Source organism: Thalassophryne amazonica, chromosome 6 (genome assembly GCF_902500255.1).
Source record: "Thalassophryne amazonica chromosome 6, fThaAma1.1, whole genome shotgun sequence".
In the NCBI taxonomy this organism is placed as follows: Eukaryota; Metazoa; Chordata; class Actinopteri; order Batrachoidiformes; family Batrachoididae; genus Thalassophryne; species Thalassophryne amazonica.
Window position 1 is genome coordinate 17,401,635 of NC_047108.1, and position 24,534 is coordinate 17,426,168.

Consider the following 24,534-nt stretch of genomic DNA (forward strand, 5'->3'; position numbering starts at 1 on the left):
TTCACAAGTTTATGGGCAGCATGCCACACGATAACAGTGTTTCTCAAAAAAGGATTCTTTGTTCGCTTTTTTAATATACGTAAATTTGCAGAGAAAAAATAGCTGTATATTGGCAAGTCCGGAATTGACTGCTGCTCAATATTTACCCAAGCTGGGGGGGAATTAGTACAAAAATAATATGAAGCTGACGTTAACTGAGCAGCCATATAATACCATTCCATATTTGGAAGTTGCAGACCCCCTCTTTCATATGGCAAATAAATTTATTTTAAACAAAGTCTTGCTTTCCTATTATTCCATATAAACTTATTAATTGATTCATTTAAATCTTTAAAAAATGATGATGGTAATGGCAAGGGGAGTGTCTGAAAAAATACAGAAATTTGGGCAGGATGGACATTTTTATTATATGTATTCGGCCAATCACTGACACTGGCAAAGTTGACCAACGGTTCAACGTGTCCATCACTTCCTTAACTAGGGGGCCGTAATTTGCATCAACAATTTGGTTTAGATCGGGTGTGATTTTAATACCCAAATATTTGAAACCATCTGTAGCGATGGTAAATTTGTGCTTACAGGAGGGTTTTTCCTTTCCTCTGCATTTAGTAGCATAAGTACAGATTTTGTATTGTTAATTTTATAGCCTGAAAACTCACCAAAATCCTTTATTATATTTACCAAGTTAGGAATTGTTTTTTAAGGTCCGTCAAGAAGAATATAATATCATCAGCAAATAATGAAATCAAGTGATTTATTTTTCCAATATTGATTCCCGCTATCCCCTCATGGCTTCTCACTGCCATGACCAGTGGTTCCAAGGCTAATGTGAAAAGCAAAGGGGACAAAGGGCACCCTTGTCTGGTTGAGCGTTCTAGATTAAATATTTTAGATATATTATTATTGGTTAAAATTTGTGCAGTGGGATTTGTATACAACAACTGAATCCATTGTATAACTGTTTCTCCTAGACCGTACCTTGGAAGCAGTTCCGTAAGATACTGCCATTCTATTCTGTCAAATGCTTGACTTGCATCCACAGCTAGCATTGCAGTGTCTCTTGTATCCTGTTTTTCATATAAAATATTTAAAACCCGCCTAATGTTATGGTATCCTTGTCTCTTTTTAATGAAACCTTGTTGATCATCAACTATTAACTTTGGCAAATACGTTTCTAATCTTTTGAATAAAGCCTTACATAATATTTTCGTATCACAGCTCATGAGACTAATTCCTCTATATGACGAGCATTCTGTGGATGGCTTGTTTGGTTTCAGAATTAATGTAATTGTAGCTAATCTCAGTGTGTCCGGAAGGACACTTAAATCAAGAGATTCTCTATACATATTAAGGAGAGGCTGTGTCAACTTATTCTTAAATGTTTTATAAAATTCAACAGGTAACCCATCCAGTCCGGGTGTTTTGCCACTATTCAATTCCCCTATGGCTTCTCCTATATCATGAACTGTGAGTGGGCTGTTAAGTATTGCCTTGTCTTATTCTGATAATGTTTGAAACTGTAATTTGTTGCAAAATTTATTTTGGGCTTCCTCAGTTGAATTACATCCTGATTGATACAATAATTTATAAAATGACCTAAAGCTTTCATTTATCTCTTTAGGATCAGTGGTTAATTTCCCTGTAGTTGATTTTATGCTTATAATGGATCTGTCAACTTGTTGTTTTTTATTCTCCAGTCCAATAATTTGCCTGCCTTTTCTCCTTGGTCATAAAATGCCTGTTTCGTCCACATAAAACTTTTAGCAATTTTATATGTTGTTAATTTGTCATATTTAGCTCTCATAACCTGTAGTGTCTGTAATTTTTCTGGGTTGTTGCTTTCAGAATACTCATTTTCTAATTCCTATTCAAAAATAATTTTTCGAAGAAAGATGGTGAATCCTCATTAGCCCCATACACATTTATAAAATTAATTTTTTGTGATAAAATATTCCCCTGGACAATAATGAATCTCCCCCCTGGGCCTGTGATAAGTTTTGATTTTTGGAATGGTATTGATTTTTGTATTAGAATAACAACCCCTCTAGCATGACTTGTAAAAGGAGCGTGAAACACCTGGCCCTGCCATCTTTTAGTCAACATGTGCATATCAGTTGTGGTTAGATGTGACTCTTCTAGAAATACTATTTTAGATTTAAAATATTTTATCCTATTTAGTACTTGTTTTAGTTTTATCAGTTACCTCATTCCCCTGACATTCCAACTTGTGATTATAACCTCGAATTCACTTTGTTCCTTTCCATAAGTTTAATTTAACTCGAACATTAAGAAAAACAAAACAAAATGGCTCAGGTTTTACATACACACGCACACACACTCTCATTCAACCTAGTACCCTTTCCCTCCCTGAACACTTGCACCAAAACCAGTGAGGTGCTTTCCCCTCCCCTTAGAACATGAAGAGTCGCAAGGACATTGATCCACAAAACTGAGGAGCAATTAGTCAACATGACCCCCCAACAACATTTCCGAACCATGCTATCAAGAATTATTATTATCTACCCTTCTTTTCGGATTAAAATAATATTTTCATTATTCCCTTAGAGATAGGGTGAGGAGCTCGGTCACTCAGGAGGAGCTCGGAGTCGAGCCGCTGCTCCTCCACGTCGAAAGGAATCAGTTGAGGTGGCTCAGGCATCTTTTCCGGATGCCCCCTGGACGCCTCGCTGGAGAGGTGTTCCGGGCACGTCCCATTGGGAGGAGGCCCAGGGGAAGACCCAGAACACGCTGGATTACATCTCTCGGCTGGCTTGGGAACGCCTTGGGGTTCCCCCAGAGGAGCTGGGGGAGGTGTGTGTGGATCGGGAGATCTGGGCGGCTTTGCTTGAGCTGCTGCCCCCGCGACCCGACTCTGGATAAAGCGGAAGAAAATGGATGGATGGATGGATGATATTTTCAATTATTATCCCCACCTCCTTTTAAATATATGAGTGTTTTAATTTACACAATAAATTTTTTGAACTGGAAATGATTGTCAAAAACGAAAAACAAATAAAATATTGGCATGAATTCTTACCAAAATTTACAGCCCAACATTCCTTAATAACGTCCAAAAACTTGTCTTTAATATTACCATCTTCTCAGTTTACACTTGTCCTTAGTCAGTAAGTCCTTTTGGGAGGCCTTCATAGAAATCTTCTGCCTGCTGGGGCGATGTAAACAGATGAATCTTGCCATTATGCAGAATCCGGAGTTTACTAGGATTGTACAGGAATCCATGAAAAGCGTTAATGTCCACAAATCGCTGTATCACAGGTTGAAACCCCTTCCGCACGCAAAGAGTTTCCGCAGAGAGATCTTGAACAAACGTGATTTTCAGCCCGTCATGTTTAATCTCCCTCTTCCTCGCTTCCCGGTAGACAAACTCCTTTTCTTGGAACTTTAAAAACCGTACCAGGACAGCTCTCTGTTGGTTTGGTTTGGCAGACCCCAGCGTACGATGAACTCGTTCCAGTGTAAATGTGCGTTGCGGTGGTAAGCCCAGCCACACAGGTAGCATTTCTTGTATGAAGTCGATGAGTGGCCGCGTGCCTTCCGTTTTCTCACGTATTCCAAATATTCTTAAGTTCTTTCTTCTTCCTCGATTCTCCAAGTTGTCTGTTTTGGCCTCTAAAGCAGCAATTCGTTTGAGAGGAGATTGTAGTGCTGCTGTTGTTTCCCCTTGCACTGTTTCAGGTCTAGAGCAGGTCTGTAATGGGTCTGCAGCGAGACTGCAATCAACGTAGAGAAATGATCATTTCCCAATAAAAACACCCTCAAAACCAACGGCTGCTCCGGTGTCCCTAACTGAAGGGCTGATAAAGGAATCGCTATGCAAAACGGCTGTTGATGTCATCATGTTTGTTGTGGTGGAAATGTGCTTTCTGGCTTCTGTCCGTGGTGTATTCATTCAAATGCATCAGGGGAAAAAAAAAAAAAAAAAAAAAAATCAAAATCAATAAAAGCAGGCAGTGAGCGATGCATCACGATTTCACCCGTCAACTGAATCGAGGCACACTGAATGAATCGATACACTTACATCACGCACGTATCTAGATACCAATTCGTATCGATTAATCTCCATGTGCCTAGGTCTATCTGTTCTTTAATTCTGGTTTTACTTTCCTGTTCTGCTAGATATAACACCCCTTATTTGGCCACCTAGTGGACATCATGTTTCTCAAGACATTTGCTGGCTTAACATGCTAGCTGACGCTCACGTGAAGGTGGCCATCGGATCCAGCAGGTGGTGGAAAGGTTACATTGGGAAACGTTTCCACTGATCTAACTACTGTCTCATCACTTCATCCTCATTGTGTTCTCTTGATTTCTTGATGACAAGCTGGCTGGGATGGACTCTCTCTGTCTCTCTCTCTCTATGACAACAAATTCAAATTTTTTATGTAACAGCGCATAGTAAAGAAAATAAGACTGATAATGTGTGGACATTACAAATAATTATTCTTATCTAATTCTTATTATAAGTAACAATCTCTTTTGCTGGACTGGTGCAAGTACTCCAGCAGTGGTTATGTTTACTCGCTTATACGTGTCAGAAGCTTTTGTTTTTTGATCTTTGTAGGCATCTGATCTTCCTGCCAAATCCTAAACCGCAGCTGACCTTTGACCTTAGTGTTCATGTGATTGACACTTTCGGTGCGTCAGGTCTCCGGCTGTAAATATTTATGTCCTGTAAACATAAACAGCATGAAGAGGAAAAGCATTGACAGAAAATAAAAGGAGCCCAGCAAGAGGCGTGGCTGTGGGCGTCATTAAATATTGACAGCAAGTATCAAAGCGCCGCCGTCTGGACTTGGATTAGTCCTCATTAACACACGCACACAGTTAATGTTACATGGTTTGGTAAAGACGCATCCTGCTGGATCCTTACTCAGAGTGCACCTGTGGGACCAATAACCAATCCAAAGTGAGCGTGAGCGCACTCCCCTGTGATGCCGCAGCCGTCCACCGCCTCCAGCTAAATGCCTGTTTGTCGTTTCTCGCACACAGTCGGTGTCATGTTGTTTTGTCGACAAAAAGCTTCAGGCTACAAGCAATGAACACGAGTGAGTGAGTGAGTGAGTGTGTGTGTGTGTGTGTGTGGTGCTGGTTGGTTGTTGTGAGCTGTCACACGATGAAGGGTTACAAACACATCTGCAGCGGCCTCACTTCAGATACCATCTGCACAAAGTGCACAGATGTACTTCATGTACTGCACAGCTGTACTTCATGTAATGCACAGATGTACTACAAGAAGACTGTCAAGCCTTTCTGATTCAAAGACAGTACTTCGAAAAGTTAGACACTACCAATGTCCAAGTGGGGGGGGGGCTATTTCACCTAAATATAATCAATGGGAGCGCAGTCTTGCTTGAGGGCAGGCGCTAAAGAGGTAAAATATGACGCATATGACATAATTTCTCTAATTCCGGGGACAGAAACATGACACTTTCTCTAAGTTTTTGGGTATATTACATGCAAAGACAAAGTGACGACGCGGTGGAAAGTGGACATGTGTTGTGGTTTGTTTATGACCCGGAGCTCAAACTTGTTGAAGTGTTTTTGCAGGCGAGAGAACAGAGCTACTCTAGTTAGCTGTGCAGGCTAACACTTACCGACACATCTCCCATTCGCCTCGTCTACTCTTCTCCACTGGGAACCAAAAAAAACCCAAACAAACAAAAAACGGTACTTTTCGCGACTGTTTGGGTGATTGCAGCCAAAAACAAAACAGTACACCATTTTCCCGTGTAAACTAATGCTGTGCATATATTGCAGAATGGGATCGGCGGTCCTCATAAGTGGTCAAATCCCACAATATCACACAGGGTTCCAACGAGACTGCGGTGCCCTATTGATTCTGTTTCCATATTTGGGTTAATCAGTTTTTCCTTGACCTATGACCTCTTTGCCAAATTTATAGAAGTTTTTTTTTCTGTTTTTGTTTTTTAAAGATCACCTGCTTACAAACAGCAACAATATGAACTCTAAGGGTGCACACTGTGCTCTTTCACCTCATCTCCTAATGTTAAAACTGTATCTTCAGATGCCCTGGCTCCACCCCTTTATTTGGAATGGAATCTGTTCCACAAGACATTCCACAATATTTTTATGTCATTAAAAATCTCACCCAAATTTCATCTTTAAAAATGCCCTGGTTGGTTTAGCGGTTAGCACTGTTGCCTCACAACAAGAAGGTCGAGGGTTTGCTTCCCGCCTGGGCCTTTCTGTGCGGCTTTTGCATGGTCTCCCGTGTCTGCGTGGTTTCCCTCCGGCTTCCTCCCACTTCCAAAGACATACAGGTTTGGGGAATTGGACAGTTGTGTTTGTCCGTCTACAGGCCCTGCGATAGACTGGTGTCCTGTCCAGGGTGAACCCCGCCTCTCACCCAGTGACTGCTGGGATAGGCTCCAGCCCCCAACCTCCAACCACCCCCCAGAAACCTTAGTTGAAGTAGGCGGGGTTAGAAAATGAATGACAAAAGATGTCCTGGCCAGTCGCTCACATAACTCATCAAATGTTTTTCAGGAGACGCCTGGTTGTTTTTTTTTTTAACCAACTTTCATTAAGAATTTGCACCTGGAAGTGAAATCATTAAATGGAGCCTGTAAATTAAACAGCATGTAATTTTGTCATGAACTAAATTTGGGCAAAACGTCTAACTTAAGCACAGCAGCAGGACATTAGCAGGTGGACTTTCTGTTTGGGTTTCAGGACGTTTGACCAGATACAAACATCTCTGAACAGGAAGCGCAGCCACTTGAAATAAAGAAAGAAAATGAATGAACACATGAACTTTATCAGGTTTTTATCGTCACCTTGTGCACTCGTCCTTCTCGGTCTCCCAGGAAAGTGATGGTGTGCCCCGCCTCCGTTGCTGTGGTAACCGCTGTCAGCTGGGTGGTTGCGGTGAACGTGGGCGTGGCGGGGAGGGGCACAGCACTGGCAATAGGGTTTGGGGTGTGTTCTCCTCCACAGGGATACTTCGACAGGGAATCCTTACACATGAAACCATAGAGAATGTTAACTGTAGAAAAAACAAACCTAAAGCAGGACAAAAATAAATAAATAAAAAAGACACAAGATAAATGACAAACATCAAAATAAAAAGAAATAAAGACAAACAAACAACAAAAACAATGAATTAAAAGGGAATAAAAGGACGAGACAAAAGACAACAAAATAAAAGTAAATAAAAAAAGGTCTTACAATATTAGTCGTATTAAAACATGAGTAATCAGGCATCTGAGTTCTTGAACAGATGTGACATATGAAAGAAATCCATTCAAAAAAGTTTAAAAGCAAATATATCTACATTCCAATGAGAACTCTTTACCATGTGCTACATCTGCGACAAACAAATGAACTAGCTAACTAGCTCGCCCACTTCTAAGACTGCTGCGCTGTTAAAATCTGGTGTGTTAGAAAAAGACTACATTGACGTGGCCAAATTTCTTCACGTCGCTGTACTACAATCATACCGATGATGTAGTTTGGTGGCATTACGTCATTGATATTGTGAGCGTATGGTGGATCTTTCTGCCTTGATGATTCAAACCAAGATACAGCTCAAACAAACCAGAATTTGTTTCAATCAAATCAGGATTTTATCTGAAATAAAACAGGATTTTATCTCAAACACACCAGGATTTTATCTGAAATAAAACAGGATTTTATCTCAAACACACCAGGATTTTATCTGAAATAAAACAGGATTTTATCTCAAACACACCAGGATTTTATCTGAAATAAAACAGGATTTTATCTCAAACACACCAGGATTTTATCTGAAATAAAACAGGATTTTATCTCAAACACACCAGGATTTTATCTGAAATAAAACAGGATTTTATCTCAAACACACCAGGATTTAAATCTGAAATAAACCAGGATTTTATCTCAAACAAACAAGGATTTTATCTCAAATAAAACAGGATTTTATCTCAAGCACACCAGGATTTTATCTGAAATAAAACAGGATTTTATCTCAAACACACCAGGATTTATCTCAAATAAAACAGGATTTTATCTGAAATAAAACAGGATTCATCTCAAATAAAACAGGATTTTATCTTAAACACACCAGGATTTTATCTGAAATAAAACAGGATTTTATCTCAAACACACCAGGATTTTATCTGAAATAAAACAGGATTTTATCTCAAACAAACCAGGATTTTATCTGAAATAAAACAGGATTTTATCTCAAGCACACCAGGATTTATCTCAAATAAAACAGGATCCATCTCAAACACACCAGGATTTTATCTCAAATAAAACATGATTTTATCTGAAATAAAACATGATTTTATCTCAAACACACCAGGATTTTATCTCAAACACACCAGGATTTTATCTCAAACACACCAGGATTTTATCTGAAATAAAACAGGATTTTATCTCAAACACACCAGGATTTTATCTGAAATAAAACAGGATTTTATCTCAAACACACCAGGATTTTATCTTAAATAAAACAGGTTTTTATCTCAAACACACCAGGATTTTATCTTAAATAAAACAGGTTTTTATCTCAAACACACCAGGATTTTATCTGAAATAAAACAGGATTTTATCTCAAACAAAACAGGATTTTATCTGAAATAAAACAGGATTTTATCTCAAACACACCACGATTTTATCTGAAATAAAACAGGATTTTATCTGAAATAAAACAGGATTTTATCTCAAACAAACCAGGATTTTATCTGAAATAAAACAGGATTTTATCTCAAACAAACCAGGATTTTATCTGAAATAAAACAGGATTTTATCTCAAACAAAACAGGATTTTATCTGAGATAAAACAGGATTTTATCTCAAACACACCACGATTTTATCTGAAATAAAAGAGGATTTTATCTGAAATAAAACAGGATTTTATCTCAAACAAACCAGGATTTTATCTGAAATAAAACAGGATTTTATCTCAAACAAACCAGGATTTTATCTGAAATAAAACAGGATTTTATCTCAAACACACCACGATTTTATCTGAAATAAAAGAGGATTTTATCTTAAATAAAACAGGATGTTATCTCAAACAAAGTGCTCAACACACGTGAATCAAGGACTCAGTGGTTCTGTTTCTAATAATATTTTAAAACAACTAAAACTTTGAACAAGAGCGCTCTGAGAGCACAACATCCCCCACTGGCAAATGCTACTTTGGTACAAGTTCTTGCTACATTTTGATAACATTTCAAGGTATGTGAAAGTGGATTTTTGAAGCAGATACCAACTCATGAAACTGGCAGAGTCTCAGTTTGTTAATCAAGGGCTATAACTCTGACAAAATGTGTCACTCTTGTGCAATATTACAACATGCATCTTACCAACCTAGAACAAGGACTTGTAGCAAATTCCTCCTTAAAGGGTTGGAGGAATTGATTTCACAACACTTATACCTTTTATGGGACAGACGGAAAGACGGACAGACGGATGGACACACAGACCACCACAGACACACTAAATCACCACGACATAATCCCCCCTTTGGGCCTTCTGCCAGCGTGGGATAAAACTGAAGGTATCCTTGAAGCCATGTGGTTGCCTCTGAAACTATTGTGTGCTGTGGCATGTGTGTTAGAACTTGTTTTGCCTGCATCTGAGCGACTCTCCAGGTGGATTTGGGTCAGAACCATCTTGCAGCTGTGTTCATTTATGTGTTTGAGTGACAGCTGTCGGCGGATGGCTGCAGCTGCTAAACGCTCTAATCCACAGGCTCGTGGCAGTATTAAGGTCAGCAGCCGCCAGCTGCTGAACTGTGATGTCACCAGATGTGTGTTGTGATGTCAGCACTGTGCTGGCTCCAACAACCCACTAACTGTTAGCACCATGTTTCACAACAGGTGATGGGCAGCTGTCAATCATTTACGGTGCACCCAGAAAGTATTTACAGCACTTCACTTTTTCCACATTTTGTTATGTTACAGCCTTATTCTAAAATGGCTAAAAGTCATTTTTTCCTTAAAATTCTACACACAACACCCCATAATGATGATGTGAAAAAATATTTATGAGATTTTTGCAAATTTCTTAAAAATAAAATCTAAGAAATTTACATAAGTATTCACAGCCTTTGCCATGAAGCTCAAAACTGAGTTCAGGTGCATCCTGTTTCCCTCGATCATCCTTGAGATGTTTCTATAGCTTAACTGGAGTCCACCTGAGGTAAATTCAGTTGACTGGACATGATCTGGAAAGACACACACCTGTCTACATATAAGGTCCCACAGTTGACAGTCAGAGCACAAACCAATCATGAAGTCAAAGGAATTATCTGTAGACCTCTGAGACAGGACTGTCTTGAAGTACAAATGTGGAAAAAGGCACAGAAACATTTCTACTGCTTTGAAGGTCCCAATGAGCACGGTGGCCTCCATCATCCATAAATGGACGAAGCTCAGATACACCAGGACTCTTCCTAGAGTTGGCTGCCCGTCTAAACTGAGCAATCAGGAGAGAAGGACCTTTGTCAGGGAGGTGACCAAGAACCCGATGGTCACTCTGTCAGAGCTCCAGCATTCCTCTGTGGAGAGAGGAGAACCTTCTCTGCAGCAATCCACCAATCAGGCCTGTATGGTAGAGTGGCCAGACGGAAGCCATTCCTTAGTAAAAGGCACATGTCAGCCCAGCTGGAGTTTGACAAAAGACACCTGAAGGACTCTCAGACCAGGAGAAACAAAATTGTCTGATCTGATGAGACAAAGATTGAACTCTTTGGCATCATGTTTGGAGGAAATCAGGCACCATCCCTACAGTGAAGCATGGTGGTGGTAGCATCGTGCTGTGGAGATGTTTTTCAGCAGCAGGAACTGGGAGACTAGTCAGGATTGAGGGAAAGATGAATGCAGCGATGTACAGAGACATCCTGGATGAAAACCTGCTCCAGAGCGCTCTTGACCTCAGACTGGGGCGACGGTTCATCTTTCAGCAGGACAATGACCCTAAGCACACAGCCAAGATATCAAAGGAGTGGCTTCAGGACAACTCTGAATGTCCTTGACTGACCCAGCCAGAGCCCAGACCTGAATCTCTGAAGAGATCTGAAGATGTCAATGCACCGACACTCCCCATGGAGCTTGAGAGGTGTTGCAAAGAGGAATGGACCAAACTGCCCAAAGATAGGTGCACCAAGCTTGTGGCATCATATTGAAGAAGACTTGAGGCTGTAATTGCTGCCAAAGGCGCATCAACGAAGTATTGAGCAAAGGCTGTGAATACTTACATACACGTGATTTCTTAGTTTTCTAATTTTAATACATTTGCAAAAATTTCAAACCTTTTCATGTTGTCATTATGGGGTGTTGTGTGTAGACTTTTGAGGGAAAAAATGAATTTCATCCATTTTGGAATAAGGCTGTAACATAACAAAATGTAGAAAAAGTGAAGTGCTGTGAATACTTGTGTAACATACAGCGTTTGCGTTTTAAATCACAAACTGTCATTTTTTTAAACTCGTATACTGTTACTGTGACTGAAAGGACTGTGTTTTATTTGTTAGTTGCTTGTACTTGATATATTTTAATAGTTGTCTTGTTGGCGTCATTTGTCTGTTAGTGTGCCACTGCTTTTCTTGACCAGGTCACCCTTGTGAAAGAGGTCTCGATCTCAATAGGTTTTTAATCTGGTTAAATAAAGGTTTAATAGTACTTTCCAGATAAACTATATATCAGCTCTGAAAACTAAATTGAAACAGGCTGTGACAAAGCCTTCACTGCATGATGGGAACAGCATGAAAAACTCAGACAAGAGCAGAACATCTCAAACGCATCAATAACCACAAATTAAACACAAAAAAATTAACTTCTCACCTCCAGGCTGCAGATTTGATCACCTGCAGCTGGTCGCCAGAATGTTTAGTAATTTTTTTACAATCACAATTTTTTTCCAGCAATCTTTTTTTCATTTATTATTATTATTATTATTATTATTTTTTATTAATCTGAAATTTAAAACTCTGATCTGACCATCGTGAAAACTGTGTTTGGAACACATAAACTTAACTTTTAAGACTAAATCTGTGTCCAGATAAACTAAGTATCTCAAAATCAGCAGCTAAACTTTGACCCCAAAATGATTTGACATTCAACTAAGAAATATAGCGCAATGCTAAATTACCCGTATGAGCCTTGTGTTCTTTATAATTTGTAACTATTTAATTAATTATTAAGATCCTATTGTCTCATGTACAATTTGTACATGTTCAATAAAGCCACTCTGTCAATCGATCAAAAACAATATTTATGTTTTAAGAGCAGATGTTGTGCAAATCAAGGAATATTTGTCAATCATCCTCTGTGCATTTGCAGGTATTAATGAGACAAATTTAACTCCATACGAAGTTAGCTTTGAGTTAGTGGACATTAGCATGCATGCTAACGTCAAAAATGTGCAAAATGTCTTGTAAATGACTCCAAGGGTGTTATTAGGTTACAAAAACAGAGTTTTTAGTTTTAGAAGTGTTTATTTCTTGCTAGCTTTTACATAATTTATGACAAAGAGGATTTATTTACACACAAAACGAAACAGAGCTTTGCAGCTAGCTACCAGCCTGTGACGTCACCATGCTAACGTCCTGGAAATGTCTTGTAACTAAGCTCAGAGGTGATGGTGTTTTCAGGTTTGGAAGTGTTTCTCACTAGCTTTTACATGATATATGAAAAACATGTATATGGCAGCACGGTGCCTTAGAGGTTAGCACTGTCGGCTCACAGCAAGAAGGTCATGGGTTGAATTCCCACCTGCAGCCTTTGTATGTGGGGTTTGTGTGTTCTCCCCGTGTTTGTGTGGGTTTCCTCTGGGTGCTCCGGCTTCCTCCCACATCCAAAGACCTGCGGGTTAGATGGACTGGAAGCTTTATAATTGTCCAGGTCTCCCTTGCAAAATCTTGATCTCAATGGGATTAGCCTGGTTAAATAAAGGTTCAATTTAATTAAATTTAAATATAAACACACAAAATGAAGCAATTTTGGAGAGACTAGCCGCTGATGTCACTCTGATTGGCTGTTACGCTGGCCGCTCAAAAACAAAACCAAACAGACTGAAACTAAATGTGACTTTTTAACCTCTTAAAATAGGTTCAGGTTAGCCATCTTTGAACTTGTCCAAGGTCTGTGTCCCAGGAATGATTTTTAACACTGGCAGGAACAGGACTGGACTTGTGCTGAGCACACGCACACGCACACAGACCATGGCTGAAAATGAAAAGTACCTCTGAAGAACCAGGGCCTTTTATACAGAATGTGAGAAAACATATTTTTACTACTTGACCTTTAATCTTTGTATCTGACCTTTGCAGCTAACTGTGTGAAAGTGGTTTCGACCTCAGTGACCTACATCTGCCTCAGTATTATCCAAATAAAATAATATAAAAATTTGAAATTGACCTTGAATCACAAACAAGTTAAGGTCAACACTGGGCGCAGGCCGAAAATTAAGGTCAGAGGTCGAATAGTTGAAAAACGTCACCACATTGACTGCACCTTCTTCACTTCAGCGGACAGTAAAAATGTTCCCACCAGATTTAATCTCAAACTCATGTGTTAGTATTCTGTTTTTCAGGGAGGGGGGAGGGGCAGGGCTTATGTTTTAAACATATTTTTCAAAATTTAAAAACAGGCTTTCTGACTGGCTGTTAGCTTTGACACTGAGGAAGCGGCTGGTGGCCGTGTGTCTGTGCATCCTCACCTTGGATAGTTTGACACATTTGGACGACACAGCGTACTCGATGTAGGCCTCCTCCTGACCGCCACTCCCGCGCCCTTCTTCAGTGTAACACAGTTCCTGCGCTCGCTGCAGCATGGCGTCCAGCTCCGCCATTCTGTAAACACACAGAGCCGAGCGACCTGTTGCCACAGGCGTCGACGCCTGCCCCATCGCCATGACGACGAACAGAGCTGGAGCGTCCATGTGAGTGCCGAGCCACGCCCCTTTAGCGAGGTTGTATCCGCCGCGGCAGAGCAGCGGAACCTCCACATAGGAGTAGAAGCTGCGGTCGGAGGTGCAGAGACGGGAGGCATAGGTCCGGTACTCCCTCTTGTACCACATATCCCGCCGTGACAACAAAAAGTAGACATGGTTGCCGTGGGTGACGGCAGTCACAAAATGGTTGTTGTACTCAGAGTAACTCCCCACAACAAGCTTGCCCAGGTCCTCCTCCTGGGAGAACGCCAGCTGAGGAGGAGCCACGGGGAACAGGCGGCGCGTGGTGATGGGCGGGATATCACCAGGGCCCTTGGTGGTGTAGCCCCGACCAACCAACATCAAGCGCAGGGCCCCTCCCAAATCCTGCTTGTTCCCAGTCGTTATCACCACGGCAACGGTGGACACACGGGGGTCATTGGCGGCGACGTACTGGGTGTCGACGGGGTTGGAGGTCTGGTAGAGGAGCTGTGAGATGTTGGAGAGACTCCTGCAGGAGGAGAGGAGGAGTCACAGTCAGGAAAACCTTCAGAAAGTTTTTCAAGCACAACCTGAACGCACCATGTGATCAATACAGAATCAATACAGAACCAATACTGGAGTCGCTACAAAAAGGTTGACGGAAGGAAAAACCTATATTTAATGAGCTTGAAAGACTGCTCTTATGCTCCGCCCCTTACCTCTTTTCACAGATGCCTTGAAAAAGTGAACCACACACAATCAAGCTCCCCGGCTCCGCCCCCTCTGTACCTCCTCCCCCTGGCTCAAGCAGCAGCAACTTGTTGTAGTTGTGAGTAGGCGTGGCCGAGCGGCAGTCCTCATCGACGATCGGGGGGAGGCAGTCCGGAGAGTCCAGCTCAGGTCCCGTCACCACGTGTGACATCACTTCCAGGTCAGAGGTCAGCTGGTACAGGTGGTCGACTCCTCCTATGTAGACATGCCCCGCCTTTAGATCCAGCACCAGGTGAGAGAGAGGAGCCCCATCTAGCTCCACCCATTGCACAGAGGGGTTAGAGGTCACGTCAACGTCTTCCAGCAGGTGGAATGGAGGGAAGAAGAGGAGCAGGAAAAGGAGTAATAATGGGGAGACGGAGGGGGCCAACATGGCCACTCCTCTTTACCTGAGAGAGAGAGAGAGACTTAATGATCATCTCTCAGCAACATTCATCCTGTCTATTTTACAATTAAAATTGGAGCCCAATTGATACATCAATCGAGTGATATGCGTGTTCAAGCTTCTTTCATAAAGAGACAGATTCTTTATTATATCACTGTAACAGAAGTACAATGAAAGGTAAAGTTCAGCCTTTCAGTGCAAATGTAAACCTGTAAATCACACGCAGACTAGAAAGATCTGGAGATGAAAAGAAAGAAACATAAATTTAACAGAATGAAAAATGTCTGTTCAAAGCGCAAAAGAAAAAAAATCATAAGTATGTAGTAACAAAAAAGAGATTACATACAAAAAAAGACAGAAAAGTACAAAACTGTGGATATTGCACATAAACAAATATTGCTCTCAAGTGTATCATGTGACCTGCCTGTTTGATTCCATTCAAAGCTCTAACAGCAGTTGGGTAGAAACTGTTTTTCAGTCTGTTTGTTCTTGCTTTAATGGTCCTGTACCATCTGTCTGATGGCAGCAGCTCAAACAGAGAGTGTCCAGGGTGGGACGAGTCCTTTAGGATGATGTTGGCTCTCCTGAGACAGTCAGAGCCATGAAGGTCCTCCAGTGTGGGTAGAGGGCATCCCATGATCTTCTCTGGAGCTTTTTCCTGTTTGCCCCTGTGCAGCTGGTAAACCACCTACAGAGGCAATATGTGAGGATGCTCTTCATGGCAGAGTCGGAAAAAGACACCAGACATCTCTGGCTGATGTTATTTTTCCTGAGGATTCTCAGAAAGTGGAGTCTTTGCTATGCCTTCTTTACCAAGTGTGTGATGTTCCTGTCCCAGGTCAGTTTCTCATCTATGTGGATTCCCAGAAAACTGACCCTTTCCACACAGGTCCCCCAGTGATAACAGGCTGAATGTCTGTTTTGTTTCTCCTGAAGTCTATGATTAGCTCCTTGGTTTTGGATGCGTTCAGGAGCAGGTTATTTTCTCTACTCTACACTGTCAGCTGTTCCACCTCCTCCCGGTAGGCAGACTCATCTCATCCAGTGATACAGCTCACCACTGTGAATGTCATCCGCATACATAATGAACGTGTTGCTGGTATGGACGAGGTGCAGTCAGAGGTGTAGAGGGTGAAGAGCAGCGGGTTCAGCACGCAGCTTTGAGGGCAACCGGTGCTGAGTGTGAGAGCTGTGAATACGTGGGGGCCAATCCTGACTCTCTGTGTGCGATTTGACAAAAATGGTAAATGGACTGCATTTATATAGCACTTTTCCATCTACGTCAGCCACTCAGAGCGCTTTACAATAATGCCTCACATTCACCCCGATGACAGAGAGTCCTTCATCCAAAGACATGTGGAATGAGGTAGACTGAGGTTCAGCAGGTTCCTCATGATGCCGTGGGGGAGGATGGTGTTGAATGCTGAACTATAATCCACGAAGAGAAGCCAGGTGCCGTTACCCTGTTGGTCCAGGTGAGTCACTGTGGCGTGGAGGTCATAGCATCCTGTTGACCTGTTGGTCTTGTAAGTGAATTGGTTTGGTTCTGATGTGGGGGTTATGAATGACGTGATGTGACTTCTAACCAGTTTTTTCAAAACACTTCATCACCGGTGTGACTGTAGCAGGCCGGTCGTCACTGAGGCTGTTTATGGGGGATTTCTTGGGTAGAGGGACTGTGGTGGAGGTCTTCAGGCATGACAGGACAGCAGACTGTGTCAGGACTGTGTCTTCACACACTGAGCCACCCACACTCCGCCCCTTTACATATTAACCCTCTGGGACCGACGCCGTCGTATACAACGGCTGAGACCAAGCATTACTACATTATAAATAACTTTTTAATGATATGAGATAGAAACATAACTTTTTTGCTGAAAAGTTAACTCCGCTGACTTTCGAGCCAGCCGTCGGCCATCTTTACACTCCTCATAGAAGCTGTGCGATGACATGCGCAATGTGAGTGTCCAATCGGAATTGGTTCACTGTCACACGGTTTTCCAAAATCCAATCGTAGGGCAGATTTACCTCACGTGACACACCAAAGATCGTTTTTAGGCATGATGTTTTACTAGTTTGCCCATTTGAATAGCCATCTGGCTGCTTGCTCCAATGCGCCCTGCGCCATTACGCACAGCTCAGTGAAAGTGAGCAGACGGAGGGCCTAAGATGACAATCTCACATACTCAAACACAGAGTGTGTTAGTTTTAGAGATGCTCCACTCCTTATTACCTGTGAATGTTACTGGATAAGCCTGTGGCAAGCTCTCTCACTCCGGCGTAAAGCACTGTTTACCATATCAATGGAGTGAGGGGGTTGGGGCCATTGCTCAGAGTGTAAATGGGCCAAAGTGTCAAAGCTGCATTTCAGATCAGGACAGAACACTCCAAAACACAGTAGAAGTAGAAGTTTGTGATGTGACCTTTGTGTAATAGCAGACAGAAATTGCTTTGAGATGAAGACAAAAAAAAACAAAAAAAAAAACGCATAAACCATTTTGTATATACTGTTCAAAATGTGCATTTGTGCTTATTGTTTGAACCTTTTTGTTGTACAGACTTTCACACAAGAGCCCAAATTACCTTTATAAAGTGTCAAAACAGTTGTTTATTATAGTTTGTGTGTTTTGAATAAATGTGTGTGGAAAATTATTTCCGCTTTATTTTTTTCCTTTCTTATTTCTGACTGTAAACCTTTATTACACTTATAAAACACAACTATAGCATATATATTCTGAAAGTACAGGTTGTCCTGAAAAAAAGAGACATGAAATTTGATTGTGGAATGCAGGGAGAGCTGTTAACAGCAATAATAATACATTTATGGGTGATTCTTAGACTACGGGCACTTCTTATGTCCTTTGATCATATTGTATGAAAAACAGAAAAAAGGGGAAATTTCACACTTTCATAGTTATCTTTACAATGAAAGTGTGTTAAGAAATTTGTTCTAGTAGTCTATGATGACTTTTTCACCTTTTTTCAGCATCATTATATGCAAATATTGCCGTTTTGTGCTTGTCCCACACCCAGACTTTTGATCTTCAATGATAAAAATGAATGGTAAAGAAACGTTTTTTCTAATGTTTTAAAATATCTCTGAATAAAATATCAGTAAAATAATCAAAACATAATTGGGGTATTCAATGTCATACAACTGTTTTTAAACAAAATGTAGTTGTCCCACACTATTGCCGTAATTTCCACCACAACACTGTAATGTTCCTTTAAACAGTTCGTATGAAAGATTGTTTGGGTAGTTTCTATGGAGATAAACAGTGACATCAGAGCACATGTATATAGCGCCAAATCACAACAAACAGTTGCCCCAAGGCGCTTTATATTGTAAGGCAATGGTGTGGTGGAAATTACATTTACAAGGCCAATAGTGCCCGTAGTTAAAGAATCACCCATATGCCAGGTGAGTGAACTGTCCTAAAAATGCCCTCAGACCCCAGAGGGTTAATAAGTTCATCATGATGTAGCCAGAATCGGTGCTGCCAACATGACGGTGCCCAGATATGAGATTCATATCTGCTGTTCCAGGTCTATATAAAAAAAAAAATAGATGTGAGATCAAGCAGGCTTTGTCCAGGAGAGATACAGTCTATGGTGAAAACCATGGACACAGATTTAGAGATGGTCAATCCAAATGCTTCAAACGCAGCTGCAAACCATCCAAATGACCACTAGATGGCACTTTCTCTAGAAGCCTTCAACACGATATGAAGTGTAGAACTAGTACTCGCCACCGTCCACCAGCTCCTTAAAATTTTGTCAATGAAAACAACAAAATTAAGAGAATCGACAAACCTAAGTCCTACACACATCATTACCGAAACTAATTACATAGAGATTCTGGTTTCAGTCAGAGAAATAAAAGCAGTGTGGACAAAAATATGAGCCTGAATCTAAAATCTGAGGGAAAAAAATCTAAATATTTGAAATTTGCTTATAGAACAGAAGAGTTTTTGGTGATCCAGGATCAGAGCCACACTGCTGGTGAACATTCCGATGGTGAGAACGTGGAGATGAGAGATGCTCCGGCGGCGCCCCTTGTTTGTGTAAACATTCAGGTCAAAGGTCATCAACCCAAATAGAGATATACTTAAAATGAATTTTCATGATAAAATTGCTGCAGAGGACGAATTCCTGGAATTCGAGCTGTTTTATGGTTAATCATTGACATTTTGTATGTGGAAATCAAAGGCCAAAGATCAAATACTCAAACCTGAATCAGCACCTCAACACCACCAACATGAACAGAACCAAATTCAATTCAGTTTCAATTTATTTCAAACCCCCGTATGTGTCATCATAGGTGGGATGTCCACACGATGGTGACTCCATGATGCATCGTCAAGCTGAACCTCAATGGCTCCCAGGCACTCGCAGATGAAGTTCACTACTCGGCCAGGGTCCAGGAAGGGGCCCCGGCCTCCCCGACTGAAATAACAGTATGCAGATTGATATGGACTCGAATCGCTGTTGTTGCGGCGCCTCACCTGACCATTGGCGTGGGCAGATAATACCAGGAGCTAATGTGGTTGATGACTCGGATGACAGGCTGAAACACAATCCTCCAATACATTCAGGTGGTGAATCTTGGAGGGGTCTCTGGAGCTCTGGGTTCCAAAAGGAGTTCATAGTAGAACTGGTGGACCTTTGTGTTTGAAGGAGCCAGCTGAAAACATCTGACTTCTTCAGGATGCCTCTTCTGTTCTGGTCCACCTGGGAGGAGAGGCCGGGGCAGACCCAGAACATGCTTGGTCAGGGGTGGGCATGAAAAGCCAAGACTATGCAGCTTTTTCTTGCAACAATCATCTTAGCAGGTGAGTCCATAGACAGATCCATGCGTTGAGGGCAGGAGCACCTCAGTTAAACCACCTGCACCATGTTCGCCCTTCATAGCACATATCACCCACCCCCAGGTCAGATGGATCTGTCCTGGGAATATCTTGGGATTCCAAAGGGCAACTGGAGGATGTGGTGGAGCAGAGAGATGTGAGATAGATGGATGGGTGGATGGATGGATGGACCAAATGAGATCCAAGCTTCCATGTTCTGTTTCTGTGTTGCTATCTTTTATGTGAACCTTTGGGTCTGACTCGCCTCAAGTCCTGGTTCTTGTAAACACAGCTACATTTCCAGAGTGGCCGTGCAGTGGTGTAGAGCTGACGTCCGCGTAATAACCATTCAGCTACCTCGTACCTGTTCACAGGAAACAGCAGAGGAACCAACAAAGTGAACCTCAAAGTCAGGAAGACACCGAGGACTGTTTCCGCGCTGCTCTCTCAAGTTATTAATAAAATATTTCCCTGCTTCAGACTTTCATCTGACGGTCAAACTGTAGTTGCCTGTAGTAACATCACCATGGCAACAAACCTGTATCCATGGCAACACAGCGAAACCACTCAAACCTCCAATGAATCGTTCGGTTTATGACAAAGTGCCGCCTGATTTTATTTTTTTTTAAACTGGTGTTGAACTAGTTTTGGCTTTTTTCCCCTCTGTTTCTCTATCAGTGATTTTTTTCTTCTTCTTTTTCATAATCTGGACCTTGTCCTCTGGCTCAAACATCAGCCTTCACTAAGTGTAAAAATGTTCTTCTAAAACAGTGTTTTTTTTTTATAAAGGACTGCGCAGGTTCTGATCTAAACTGGGCTGTGAAGTCTAAAGGCCCAGAATAAAATGTGTTCTTATATCTTGATCAGCCTGTGTGACACCACAATACCACCATAGAAGATTAGAAAATTAAATTACCAGAAATAAATATTTATCCTTCCAGCTCCTACTGTTTGCTCAGAGTCCTCACAGTGGATCACGTAGGGATCCAGCTGCACTTTGCTCCCCACCATGCCAGATTACCTTTCTGGAAAGAAACCTGTACAGAAAATAGCTGGAAACCATTGGGTTCCAACGTCCGACCTTTCTGTGGTGAGGAAACAGAGTAAACCACTAATCCACAGCACCGCCTCTATTTAATTAATTTATTATTGGAAATTATATATATATATATATATATATATATATATATATATATATATATATATATATACACACACACACACACTCAACAAAAATATAAACGCAACACTTTTGGTTTTGCTCCCATTTTGTATGAGATGAACCTCAAAGATCTAAAACTTTTTCCACATACACAATATCACCATTTCCCTCAAATATTGTTCACAAACCAGTCTAAATCTGTGATAGTGAGCACTTCTCCTTTGCTGAGATAATCCATCCCACCTCACAGGTGTGCCATATCAGGATGCTGATTAGACACCATGATTAGTGCACAGGTGTGCCTTAGACTGCCCTTAATAAAAGGCCACTCTGAAAGGTGCAGTTTTATCACACAGCACAATGCCACAGATGTCGCAAGATTTGAGGGAGCGTGCAATTGGCATGCTGACAGCAGGAATGTCAACCAGAGCTGTTGCTCGTGTATTGAATGTTCATTTCTCTACCATAAGCTGTCTCCAAAGGCGTTTCAGAGAATTTGGCAGTACATCCAACCCGCCTCACAACCGCAGACCATATGTAACCACACCAGCCCAGGACCTCCACATCCAGCATGTTCACCTCCAAGATTGTCTGAGACCAGCCACTCGGACAGCTGCTGAAACAATCGGTTTGCATAACCAAAGAATTTCTGCACAAACTGTCAATGTTGTGGATCGAGTGGCCCATGGTGGCGGTGGGGTTATGGTATGGGCAGGTATCTGTTATGGACAAAGAACACAGGTGCATTTTATTGATGGCTTTTTGAATGCACAGAGATACCGTGACGAGATCCTGTGGCCCATTGTTGTGCCATACATCCAAGAACATCACCTCATGTTGCAGCAGGATAATACACGGCCCCATGTTGCAAGGATCTGTACACAATTCTTGGAAGCTGAAAATGTCCCAGTTCTTGTATGGCCGGCATACTCACCGGACATGTCACCCATTGAGCATGTTTGGGATGCTCTGGACCAGTTCCTGCCAATATCCAGCAACTTCACACAGCCACTGAAGAGGAGTGGACCAACATTCCACAGGCCACAATTGACAACCTGATCAACTCTATGCGAAGGAGATGTGTTGCACTGCATGAGGCAAATGGTGGTCACACCAGATACTGACTGGTATCCCCCCAGTAAATAAAACTGCACCTTTCAGAGTGGCCTTTTATTGTGGGCAGTCTAAGGCACACCTGTGCACTAATCATGGAGTGTAATCAGCATCTTGATATGGCACACCTGTGAGGTGGGATGGATTATCTCAGCAAAGGAGAAGTGCTCACTATCACAGATTTAGACTGGTTTGTGAACAATATTTGAGGGAAATGGTGATATTGTGTATGTGGAAAAAGTTTTAGATCTTTGAGTTAATCTCATACAAAATGGGAGCAAAACCAAAAGTGTTGCGTTTATATTTTTGAGTGTATATATATATATATATATATATATATATATATATATATATATAGAAACAGTAAACAATGTTTTGTTTTGTTTTTTTACAATATATACAACAAATTTAGTCTGAATAACTGAATAACTGTTTTTTATGTATTTATCCTGGGAGTGGCGGTGAGGAATAATACAGTCTGATTGCCACAGTTAGGAAACACCTCCTGTGGTGTTCTGTGGTGCACCTCATTGGTTTCAGTCTACGACTGAAGGTGCTTTGACAGGACGTCAGTGTGACATGCAGGGGGTGGCAGGTGTTGGCCCAGATGCTGAGCAGCTTCCTCAGCATCCTCCTCTCTGACACCTCCACCACAGACTCCAGCTCAACCTCCAGGACAGAGCCAGCTCTCCTGATGAGCTTGTTGAGTCTGTTCATGTCAGCGGCCTTCAGCCTGCTGCCCCCCCAGCACATGACAGCATAGAAGATGATGCTGGAGCCCACAGAGTGATAAAACATCTGCAACAAGTCACCATCAACTCATGATTCAGCAAGTCCCAAGTGGACTGATTGGAAGCTGACTTGAAACTTGACTTGGGACTGGCAGAATGATGATTTGAGAATGACTCGACAGTGACTTCATCCCACCTCTGGTATGAACCACAGCAAAAATTATTTCTTTTCACTCTCGCTGTGTCGCCCCGCCTCCTCCGATTCCAACAAAAAGTCTGGATAAACATTTGCTGTATAACTTCTCCAAGTGCATGCTGGGAAACAGTAAGAAAGGCCCGAGGACATCACACACACACACACTTCCAACATTTCCATGGTGATACTGAACATCTTGCTTCATGCACACACACTATGGAAATAAGTTCACTTTCTCCTTCAGCCTGGACAGAAAAATCAGTTTCTTTAAAAAGAGAACGAGCAAGCGAGGAAGCGAGTGAGCGAGCGAGCGAACTTCATCTATAATTCATGTTGCCCGAACAGAGAGAGAGAGCTGTAAGTTGTCAGAGAAAGTAAATGAGGCTTGGAGTTGAAAGTTAGAAGAAAAAGAGACAGAGAGAGAGACAGAGACAGAGAGAGAGAGAGGGCAGAGGTTAGAAGAAGGACGGACGAGGGGCGAGAGAGGGAGAAAAAGAAAAGAGGTGGGGGGGAGAGAGAGAGAGAGAGAGAAAAGGGGGGAAGCGAGCGGAGGACTGGAGGCGATGGAGCGTTAAGTCAGAAATGAGGAAAAGAGCCGACGTGTGAAGATGAATTTCTCTTTGATCTCCTGCATTCAGATCAGCTCTCTCTCTCTGTCTCTCTCTCTCTCTCTGTTGAAAAAAGGGGGCGTTTTTCCCGTTATCGCTCTGAAGGTTTCCCGTTGAATCAGAATCAAAGTGTGGTGAGGACAAACGAGCCACACCCTCACACTGTGTTCAGCGGCTCATTGTCTCACGGTTACATGCACGCCACCTGCACCAACAGGTCAAAGGTCAGACATGAGTTTGGCACCTGCCTGCAAGTGAATTGTGAAGGTGCATCTACATTAGAAACGCTCCATTCCTGTGTGTATGCAGTGCAGCGCACCTGGAGGTGCATCAGGAGTTCCCATTTGTCAACCTTTGACCACGCAAACCTTTGTTGACCTTTCCGTGTGCAGCACATGGCTCTCTGAACGTCACAGAAATGTGATAACTCAGAAAACAGCAGGTCAGTCTGTGCAGAATGATGTTGTCACACCGTGGGCCCTATCTTGATGATCTCCCGTGTAACTGTATACAGGGGGTGTGTCCAGCTGTTCTGGGGGTAACATAAAGTAAAGTGTGCACTTGACCTTGGTACAATGCTATTTAGATGGCAGACTCAAGTGAGAGCTTTTCTGGTGCGGAAACAGATCTGTACACAATGTGTCAAAGCTCCTGAGCAGCTCGTGTGGGAAAAGTAACCAAAGCTTCCGAGGGGAAGCAGTTGAGTGTCTTGGTAATCAGCCATGCCTGTGAACAAGATAACTACAATATGGCTGGGTGGATTTTCACCAAACTTGGTGGGAACATTACTTTGGCAGATATCTTGAGACTTTTGGAGAGGATCAGAAAAAGGAC

General features: G+C 42.0%; 1 protein-coding gene across 1 annotated transcript in view; it reads right to left on the minus strand.

Moving 5' to 3' along the window:
- plxnb3 (plexin B3) overlaps positions 1-24,534 on the minus strand; it is a 158,078-nt gene that overhangs the window by 47,311 nt on the left and 86,233 nt on the right. The window contains 3 exon segments of the mRNA XM_034171829.1: positions 6,819-6,998; positions 13,693-14,416; positions 14,607-15,047. Of these exon segments, the coding sequence (XP_034027720.1) occupies positions 6,819-6,998; positions 13,693-14,416; positions 14,607-15,031 (1,329 nt within the window). The 5' untranslated portion in view covers positions 15,032-15,047.